The sequence below is a fragment of the Apis florea genome, unplaced genomic scaffold (genome assembly GCF_048593485.1).
Source record: "Apis florea isolate Af1SG1 unplaced genomic scaffold, ASM4859348v1 contig_3798_pilon, whole genome shotgun sequence".
NCBI classification, from domain to species: domain Eukaryota; kingdom Metazoa; phylum Arthropoda; class Insecta; order Hymenoptera; family Apidae; genus Apis; species Apis florea.
This window is the reverse complement of record NW_028256860.1, coordinates 677,140-688,631: the sequence shown is the minus strand read 5'-3', so window position 1 is coordinate 688,631 and position 11,492 is coordinate 677,140. Positions and strand designations below refer to the sequence as shown.

Here is an 11,492-nt window from a genome sequence, read left to right as displayed (position 1 = left end):
AGATATATCAGATATATAAAATTTATTTAATGCATTATGAATTAAAACAGCGAATTTAAATAATTTTGATTGTATTCTTTTATTCAATGAAATGGAAATGAATAAAAAATTTTTAATATCTATTCACATAAATAAATTGAGGATTTTAAGGATTTAAGATTTTTAGAAATACGAAAATAAACCAGATTCTTCATGATAAACCTTGCTCAATAATTAGAAACAACATTTAACAGCATTCGTTAAAAATAGAAAAGAAATAGAAAAAAAAATAGAAAAATCAATAATTTATCTGAAATGTTAGATAATATTTTAAATATTTTTGATAGTACAAGTTTGAATTTGAATGTTAAAGAAGCAAAAATTAATATTCAAAATCCTTATTTTATTAAAAACAACAAAAAATTCATATTTATTTTTTATTTAAGTATTTATATTTATTTAAAAGCGTAAGAAATAATTTATTAAAATGTTATTTCTAAACACAAATATTCTAATGTTATTATTTATGGAATTTAGAAGATAAAAGAATAATTTATTAAAAACATATAAAACCAAATAATTTTGACAAAATCAAATATAATCTCGTGTTGCAAATATTTAACAAAAAAATGTGCATACTGCTTTGCATACTTCTATAAATTGTATAAAATCGAAAGGGGTACTTGCATATTGATTTTTTTAGACTTTTAATGATCTGTTTAATAATTTAAATAATAATAAATTTTATAATAATGATCCTAATTCAAATAAGTATGTCATTTCTAATTTATGTCCTTTAGTTAAAATTTGTAATAACAATTAAACAATATTCTTAATTGTATCTTTTTGTAAACATTCTGTTAAAAAAATTCCATCTTATTTTTTAGACTGATTTTGACAATCAGTAATTATCACAATTATACAATTTTGACATGATTTAAAATGGCAAGGCACTATATTTCTGATATCTTCTCGTTTGAATAGATAATAGTTTTTTTTTTCAATTTTTCTGAATACATAATGGTATTTATAATCAAAATATATTTGTAAAAATGATGTATCTAATTATTAAAAAAAATATGAATATTGAATTTAAATAATAATTATCTAAAAATAATAAATAATAATAATTAATTACTAATTATCTAAAATAATAAATAACAATAATTGATCTAACTATAGTAATAATTCAATTTAATGACAATTTAATAATGTACGTTATTACATGAATATGTAATATTGACTTAATATACAGCATCTAAATTAAATAATTTCATTTTGAAATAGAAAAAGATATTAATGTCGAAAATAAAAATATATAATTAGAAATTGACATAAGAATATTGTCAATATTAGTATATTCTTTAAAAATGTACGCAAAAGAATATTTCGTTAGTTACATTATTTAAAAAAAACACGAAAAAATTTAATTATGTTTCATTATACTTTTAATTATATTTTAAATATATTTCATATTTTATTGTATCATATTTTAATTATTTTATTAATAAATAAATGGAGAATTTTAGCACGAACTAAATACTGCGAAATACTAATAAGTCTTTTATGCATATATTGTTCATGCACTTACTTATGGATTTATTGGTATTTTCTAATAATTTTTCCAATACTTTAAATGTCATAAAATTATAATAAATGTCATATTGTTGTATTCATTTTTATCATTAGACGAGATATTCATTTTAAATAAACTATTTCGGATTATATACAAAGCTGTACATAAAACTCGAATTGGTTTATAAAAAAAATAAATGTGCAGCATATTATAAAAATATAATTTATTTAATAATGATTATCAAAATTCGTAAGGATACAATGGACTCAAATATTCACTTACATATAAATTATAAAATTATATAATTAATATAATTAATATAAAATTATAAAATTTAAAAAATTTTTAATGAAATAAGCAATTCAAGTATATATTAAATGACTGATATTTATGCAAACATTTATGCAAATTTTATTACAATTATTATAAAATTTTTTATTTTCATATACTGTTTTCTATTTTCAATATTTTATATTTTGTATTTTTTTATATATATATATTCGTATTTATTAGAAACATCAATGTCTCCAATTTCTTAAAATTAAGGCTTACAAATATCTATATGTACATGCAATATTCATATACATATTATAAATATATGTAAATATAGATGTGTATATAATATATATATAATTGTATAATTGTATTTATATAATATATATAATAATAATAATTCACTGATTTTAATATTATTAAGAGAAATATATATAGTTTAATATAGTTTCGTTGATAATAATTTTTTCTTGAATGACTATATTATAATGTATTATAATATGACAATTTTTATTATTTATTTGCTGCTTTGAACACATTTAGAATTTGCTTTGTATATTTTGTATATTTTTAAAATAATATTACAACAGTATTGCATGTTGTAGTTTGATATTTTTTTTTCTTAACATTGCATTGATTTATTATTATAGAAATATTAAATATTCTGAAATTATTAAATTCTTTTTTTACTTTCACGTGATCAGTGCAGTTAATGTATACAAATATAAATAATAATAAATATTAATTAATGTTTTATTTAATTAAAAATAAATATGTTTAATATATTTATATATTTATCTAATAATTATAAAAAAATAATGAATAATGTTTATGAAAATAAAAAAAAAGTATTTAAAATTTTCTATTTTTTATATAGATAAAAATAATAATAATGACATTTATAAATATAGCTGAAAATGAACTAACTAGTTAAAAATCAATAACAGAAAAATAATAAATTTATTTTTGTACTATACTTTTTTATATTTATTAAACTATTGTAATTAATCTTTATATATTATATATTATAAATAATATATTAATAAAAAATTTTATAATTATATATATTATATTTATAATCATAATTTATTCTAATTTTATTTTATTCTTAATAAATGATTCTCTAAAATTTATTATCAAATATTAGATAATATATATATATATATATATATTATTAATCTTTGATTTTTTTCTTTGCTATCGATAAATAATAGAAATAAAAGATAATAGATAAAGATTTATGATCATTAAATTATAATTGTTATAATAAATATAATTAATTTCGTAAAAGATTTTCTCAAAATATTTTTCATTTTTTATATTATTAAATTTATTTAATAATCAAATCAGATATAATTATTACATATACAATAATATTAATAATATTAATAATATTAATATTAATATAATTATTATTATTAATATATATTTTGTACATACTTTGTTTTTGTATCAGAAATATTTCACGAAAAAATATTTCAGACAAAAAAAAGTTATATGGTATTAAGGAGGACATATTATTATGATAAATTTGACTTTGAAATAATCTTTAAATGTTCTATGAAGATCATATTTAAATTTTTAAATAGAATCCTATATTTTTTTATCATACATATATCCTATAATGAGAAAGAAAAATAAATGGACACTTCAAAATACTATTTATACATATATTTTCTTTTAAATCTTTATTGAGTTATTAACTTTCAAAGTTATGTGTTGATATTAATTGGATTAGACTAATATTATGATTATCAAAATTTTTATAAATACAATTTATTTCTTATAAGAATACATAAAACAAATAGTTTTTCACATTTCCAAATTTGGCATAATTGAAAATACAATTATGCCAAAGAATAATAAATAGAAATCAATGCATAAATAAATAATATCTAAAATATTAGAGAAGAAGAAATGAAAAAATAATTTTAGCAAAGATTATAGAGATATTTTTTTAATAATGGAGCACATATTGAAGAATAGTTTCTCTTTTTTTATCTCTTACTCTTCGTCTCTCTCTTTTTTTTCTTTCTTAGATACATAAAATTAGTTCTTTTTAGAACTATTATAATATACAAAATCCGAACAAGTTTTTTGCGATACATCAAGTGAGCATTTGATTTTATCGCGTTATTGTTATTTATAAGACGTTAAAATGAGTGTCAAATTTTTAAATTAGTATGAATTAAATTTAAGCCATGAAATAAGATAATTAAGACAATTAACCTATTCTTCATCCGTGCTTTAAATAAATTAAGATATATTACATGATAGATTTATTTTGAATCTAAATTTATTCTCATCGATATTTGTATTTCGTCTGTGTTTTTATTAATTTCATTCGATAAAATTTAATTTTAATTCCAATTGCTATAAATTACAATCATTTGAGCCGATAACGTTGCATATGATACAAAGGAGATAATTTTTGTGATATAAAAAAGCATTAGATCTATCATATCTACTCTTTACTTTTATGTATTCATTTATGAAATAAAATGTATCCTACTTTTACTTTTGTACTTCGTCTATGGTTTAAACAATATAACTTTTAATTGAAATTATTGATAGTAATTTAATTAATTAAAATATATGTGCATGTATTAGACACATGTATAAGAATAAAAAATTTATATAGAAATAAAAAATTTTCAATAAATTTACACAAATTAAATTTCTTATATGATGACTTTAAAAAAATTATTATAAATACACAATTTATTAATTTAACGGGATAATAAAGATTAATAATAAAGATTTTAGTTATAATTAAATGCTATAAAATATTATATATTTAGATATAAATTAGGAACATATATATTTATACAGATTCTTTATTCTAATATCAATCACAATTATTAAGTATAAAATATTAACTAATAATCTATTTCAAACAAAACAAAAATTTTAATAAAAATACAATCCATTAATGATATTCTTAATATACATCATGAAACATTTTTGCATAATTGAATTAAATATATTTTTTTAAAAATAAAAAATAATTAAATAATAATAGAACCAATAAAATAATATTAAATTAATAAATCGAATAATAATTGCTTAACATAGCTTGACATTCGACCTCTTTTAGATTTGGGTATCTGCCATCGGATCAGAATTGACCAGCTTCAATGTTAATATTCGCTATGACGATTTTCTTAGCGAATCAGTTTACCACTAACTAGCCTTGGATGCACATAACTGATCAAACATTTTTTATATCGGAAGTTTTTTTGATAAAAAATTTCTTTCAAATTAATAATGTGATAATAAATCACATTCTAAAATATAACTAATAAAATTTATGTGTTGTTGTATATTTAAAAATTCTTTAAAACCATAAACAAATTTTATTATAAATTCTTTTTAATTCAATTAGTGTAATATATATGTGGTAAATATTTATTAGGTGTTCATGGAATATGTATTAAAAATAATTAAAAGTATTAAAAAGTGCATTTATTTTTCACATGCCGTGTGCATAAAATTCAAATTTTAAATAACTGAAATAGTTGGAAACAAATCTGCATAAAAGTATTTTATGCAACTCTTAAAATAGATTTAATTTAAAACATCTACAAAAAACAAAAAACACATAAATCGATAAATGATTATTTTTAATTAAATTATTTTATACAATTATTTTATACAAATATTTCCAATAAAATAAAAAACATTAGAATTGATTTTTATGAATATGAAAAAATTATCAGTGTTACTAAATTCAATCAAGTTTTGATAATAATTAAAATAAAATTAATTTCTTTCTTATGCAAGAATAAAATTTAATTCATAACAAATAATTTATCTATTGATAAATAATTCATTTGCATTACATAAATATATAATTTTTGCAAAGTATTTCATATATAAAGTAATAATAATAATAAGAAAAAATATATTTTTAATATTGAAATAAATCAATATATAATATTTATATTTTTATTAAATTTCAAATATCGTGTTAAATTATTTAAATATAAAAATAATTTTAAGAAATATTTACTATACATATAATTCTATACAAAAATATATCTTTTTAAAATATAATCCTTTCATAATATATATATATTTTTGAATTCTATGTTAATATATTAATTATATATTTCTATTCAGTTATCTGAATAGATAATAAATAGTTAATAGAGAATAAATTAGTTTTAACTAACTTAATCTATTTAAAATTATTATATTACAATTATATTAAAACGGAAACATTTCGGCCAATGTCGCATGCTTCTTTCAAACAACATATTTTTAGATCGTTTTCTCGAGGAACATCGAGCGGCCATCAGACGACCTATTAGACACGTGTCATTAGAAACAACACAGAACAAGTAAACTTATATATATATTGATTGCTATATCAATGATTCACAAAGAAAAAATTCAATTGAAAAAATAAATTTATAAATCAGATATTTTTTATTAAATAATGATAATAAGAATATAATTTTTCGTTAAAAATATTATTCGTTTAAAATATTTTTTGTTAAATTAAATATTTAATATTAATAATGTATTATTAATTTAATATTAATATGTAATTGTATAAAAATAAATTTTTATATAACATTTCTGTTAGTTATAATATAAATCTATTAATTAGAAAATTTCTTATATATTAATATATTTATTATTTATTCTTATTTTTCAAAGATTTTTAATATAGAGAAGAATTTTATTTTAATAGCGCATAAAAGATTCAAAAAAATAACTGAAAATATATAAACTATTAGAAAAGTTTTGTTATAAAAGAAAATATTTAAATTGTTTCTAAGTTTTATAATCAAGATTTAACAAATAAGATATTTCAAATTATGAACTATTGAAAATTTAAGTATCAATTAATAAATAATATTAATACTGAATAAGATTTATTTAATATTTTAAATTTTTTGTCATAAGAAATTATAATGTTCAAAAAATCAAAAAAATATATAGTGCTAAAATATATATAGTCTTTTTTATTGATTAATTATAAATTATTACATTAATCATTTATAAAATCTTCACTGAAGATTTTTTACGATGGTAATTTATTATTCTTTTTAATTGAAAAATCTTCTGAATATTATATGATAATAATTTATTAATCCAAGAAAAATTTTTACTAGTAAATAATACTTAAGATGCAATTGTGATATAAATGTTATGTTTACTCAAACGACAGTTATTCCGATGTTCGAAGTTATATTTAACAACACTGCTACATATCTACTGGCACAAATCCCAAACTATTCGACATTATTTATGATGCATAGACAAAAAAAAAATCATACAAACACTTCTCAACAATTCTTGCATATTAACAATAACATATTGTACAGTAATGTAATTTTTTTCTTTTTCAATATCTTTATTCATATTTATCTAATTTGTATTTTCAAGTATAAAACCTCTTTTTCTATTTGATTAAGATTAATAATTAAATATTTATAATTTTTATTTTTAAATTAAAATATTTTAATGAATTAAAAATTGAAAAAATTAAAATGATTATTTTTCGATAATAATAATAATGTAATATTCGATTTTTAAATTTTTATTTAAAATTATAAAATATTATGTTAAATAAACTGTTATATTTATGCTACATTAAACATTTCATCTGCTTACAGAAATCTACAATGGATTTTAAATTAATAATTTTTTCACGGAAAAAAAATTATAAACAAGATAATTGAAATTATTAGAAAAATGTCTTATTTCATCATATATTTACTTTACAATTTCTAAGGTATTTATTAATCTAAAATGTTATGAAAATGATATAAAATTTATGCAAATAAAAAATCCAATATTTGAAGAAAGTATTTATATTATTATTATATATTAATTATATATAAGTATTATATATAAGTATTATACAAATAATTTTTATTAGATTTATAAAGATGAAGTTTATAGTAACAATGAAAAGAAAGAAATTACCATTGTTACGACAAAATTACTTCCATTACGAACCTGACAAATATTGAATGAAGGAAGGATGACTGTTTCATATCAGTATCAAGTCGCAAACTCTACCAGAGGTGGATTCACCAGACTCCTTTTTATGTGGAGAGGATCACTTTACAAACTTATCTATAGAGAATTACTTTTATTTCTAATTTTATTTGCTGGACTTTCTGCTATTTACCGTCATATATTAAATTCTACGCAAAAAAGGTTCGCAATTCAATTTTTATTAAACAGTATTAAAATAATGAGTTAAATTATAATTTATATAATTAATGTTTTTATAATTAAGCTTTTGTATTATATATTTATATTAATACACAAAAATTGTAATAATAAAATAGAAATGATATTTATCTCATTATAAATTATTAATAAAATAAAAAAAAAACATTTAAAAAATTAATTATTAATTAAACTATTTTATATTTAGAGAATTTGAACAGATCGTTATTTACTGCGATAATTTTATTAATTTAATTCCATTAAGTTTCGTTCTTGGATTCTATGTATCTTATGTTGCTCAAAGATGGTGGCAACAATATCAAGCAATACCTTGGCCTGATAAGTAAGTTATAAAAATAAATATTTAATAAAATATAAAACTTAATATTAATGATTATTATTGATAGAGTTATGCATTTAATTGCGTTATATATTACTGGAAATGATGAATACGGTCGTACTCTTCGAAGATCTCTGATGCGTTATTTGAATCTTTCCTTGATACTTGTGTTACGTTCAATCAGTTCAGCAGTAAAAAAACGATTTCCAACACTTGATCACGTCGTTGATTCTGGTAAAGTTTTTTTTTTAACTGAATATAATTTTAAGCCGTATATATTCCCAAAATATATATATAATATAAATTTACTTACTTTGAAGATAAAGACTAATAAAGACTAATAAGTCAAAATTATGATGTGAATGAAAATAAAAAATTTTTATAAGTAAGAATAAAAACCATAAATAAATTTGAATTAAAAACTTATTTTGATAAAAGTAAATCTTTTTTTAAAATATATATAAAATTTATATAAAATTTTTTTACATCTATGAAAATTATAATATAAAAATTTTTAAATAAAATCAATTTTTAATATTGACACTTAATTAATATTATTAATTAATAATATTGATTGACCAAATAATATCACTTTGTAGGTTTTATGACATCACTTGAATTAGATTTGTTTTTGGCAGTTCCGAGTTTAGAATTCAACACTTATTGGATCCCTTGTACATGGTTTATTAATCTTCTAAAAGAAGCGCGCCAAAATCATAGAATTCCTGATCCTCAGGGATTGAAATTAATTATGGAGGTATGTTTTATAACATAAAAAGAATATGTAATTATAAAGTTTATATATAATCCATATTAATAAATTATATTAATAAGTTAAATAATATTAAATAATAATCATGACAGGAATTTAATGAATTTCGTACAAAATGTGGCCTTTTATGGAGTTTCGATTGGATATCAATTCCATTAGTTTACACACAAGTAGTAACGTTAGCAACATACAGTTTCTTTGGAGTAGCTTTAATTGCTCGCCAATACATCGAAGGCAAAGAAAAACAATTTCAATTACAAATTGATATTTATGTACCTATTTTTACGATTCTACAATTTTTCTTTTTTATGGGTTTATTAAAGGTATTTTTAATTTTTACTATTGTGAAAATATAATAATAATTATTAAAATAAATAAATTATCAAAATAATAATAAAATATAATATAATATTTTAATAGGTAGCAGAACAATTAATTAATCCCTTTGGTGATGATGATGAAGACTTTGAATTAAATTGGATAATTGATCGTCATACCAAAGTATAATTGAACTTCTTTATCTATATATTTTTTAATATGTTTAAATTATATAATTTTATTTTTTTATTTTTTATACTTAATATTAATTAATTAAAATATATTGTATTTTAGGTATCATATCTTGGAGTAGATACTCTTATGAATCGATGTCCACCATTAGTCAAAGATATTTATTTTGATGCTGAAAATCTAATCTTACCATATACTGAAGCAGCAGCAGCTTATAAAAAGAAAACTTATCGTGGTAGTGTAGCAAATATGACGTTAGTATTGTAAATGAAAATTGTTAATGAATATTTAAAATGTTAAGTAAGGAAGTAATTTTAAAATCAATATTTATTAATATTTAGAGTTCCTGAGGAAAAACAAACTATGTTTCTACCAGATGTTATAGAAGAAGAAGAAGAAGATATAAAATCTTCACATCATACATCAACTATAAGTTTAGCTAATGATAGTCCATTATGTGAAAGACGGTAAAATTATGATATTAATTTTTACATAACTATTTTTACTTATTTATTTTTACTTTATTCTTTTAAATTAATTTAAAAAATAAAAATTATTATTTGTTTAGAGTAATATATATAAAAAAAAAAGAATAATAAAAGATTAAATAAAAAATTACAAACAATATATTAAACAATATATTAAACAAATGTATTATTAAATTGCAAGATAGAAAAAAAAATTTATAGAAAATTTATTGTTTGTAAAATTAAATTTTCTTAAATTAGGCTCGTTTGTTTCAGACAGATTAGCCAGCACTCTGAAACACCTACGACAATTGATCAAACTTATTCTGAAACAATTTTACAATTTGATATTCAAGAACCGATCCAAGCTAATCAAACAGAGCAACGGAAAAAAATTATAACAGAAACCATGAAAAAATTTTCATCTCTAGGAAAGCATTCGATATCACGAATCGATACAAATCGAAAACCACTTTTTATGTTAACAAAAAGTCCTAAAGTTGTTATACAACCTTGGTCAAGTACATCTAATTTATCAAAATCTACGAAACAAATTATAGATACACCTACTCTATATACCAGCAATATAAATCCATGGAAAGACTATAAGGCACCAAATATTGTGCAATCGTTTTCATTTGAAACTTCAGAATGTTCTCAAGAAGTAGAAAAACGATCTGATTTCGAAAATGTATACTCGTCTGATAATATTAATATAAATCCCAATGATAGTCCTCATTCAGATACATGTCAATTACAATGCCATCATACAATGTGTCATTTAACACTGCCAGAAACATCTTTGATAAAAGCAACAGCGACAAAAAACAGGAGTCCCAAATTTCTTGCAAAAAGACATAGATCAATGAAATTAAGTAAAAAAAAAGGTATTCAATGGAAACAAATTGTGAAAACGAATAGAAAAAATAGAACAGATAACATATCAATGATTAAAAAATCATTATCATATTCAAGAAGCTCACCAAATTTGAAATTAGAAGAAATTCCGCAAAATTCAAAAAATAATATATCTGATGATGATACAAGTTCTTCATGTAAAGAAGAATAAATTTTAAATTACAATTATACATATATATACATATAGATATCTATTAGAAAATGTATAATATTATATAAAAGTATTTTATCATTATATTTATCATATATATATGATAAAATGTTATAAAATGTTATAAAATGTTTATAAAATGTTATAAACATAATATTACGTTTCATAAAAATCTTACTATTTCATGTATTTCAACGTTATTATTGTCCTTGGAGAAAATTAATTCTTTATAAAAATATTTTTATTGATAAAATATATTATCGATAAAAACTAAATTTTATCTTATAATCATATATCAAAATTTTTAAGATTAA

At 18.6% G+C, this 11,492-nt stretch overlaps 1 protein-coding gene across 6 annotated transcripts; it reads left to right on the top strand.

The window, feature by feature from the left end:
* Positions 1–5,002: 5,002 nt before the first annotated feature.
* Positions 5,003–11,367, top strand: LOC100871518 (bestrophin-4). 6 transcript variants are annotated; one of them, XM_086915983.1, is made up of 13 exons: positions 5,088–5,228; positions 6,096–6,171; positions 6,494–6,868; positions 7,456–7,574; positions 7,722–8,005; positions 8,229–8,363; positions 8,428–8,594; positions 8,960–9,117; positions 9,225–9,455; positions 9,553–9,633; positions 9,745–9,896; positions 9,984–10,109; positions 10,386–11,367. In XM_086915983.1, the coding sequence occupies exons 5-13, from the start codon at positions 7,827–7,829 to the stop codon at positions 11,176–11,178; spliced, it is 2,022 nt and encodes a 673-aa protein (XP_086772109.1). In that variant the 5' UTR covers positions 5,088–5,228; positions 6,096–6,171; positions 6,494–6,868; positions 7,456–7,574; positions 7,722–7,826; the 3' UTR covers positions 11,179–11,367. The 6 variants fall into 6 exon arrangements, with proteins under 6 accessions (XP_086772111.1, XP_086772110.1, XP_086772109.1 ...); XM_086915985.1 differs by lacking the exon at positions 6,494–6,868 and having other exon boundaries at positions 5,003–5,228; positions 8,999–9,117; XM_086915984.1 differs by lacking the exon at positions 6,494–6,868 and having other exon boundaries at positions 5,003–5,228; positions 8,999–9,117; positions 10,371–11,367.
* The last annotated feature ends 125 nt before the right edge of the window (positions 11,368–11,492 follow it).

Excerpts from the sequence above, each read along its gene's own strand:
- LOC100871518 (XM_086915980.1), top strand. The coding sequence starts at position 7,827 with ATGACTGTTTCATATCAGTATCAAGTCGCAAACTCTACCAGAGGTGGA. Across the intron at positions 9,118-9,224 it reads GATTGAAATTAATTATGGAG|GAATTTAATGAATTTCGTAC; the intron begins GTATGTTTTATA and ends TAATCATGACAG. Across the intron at positions 9,897-9,983 it reads GGTAGTGTAGCAAATATGAC|AGTTCCTGAGGAAAAACAAA; the intron begins GTTAGTATTGTA and ends ATTAATATTTAG.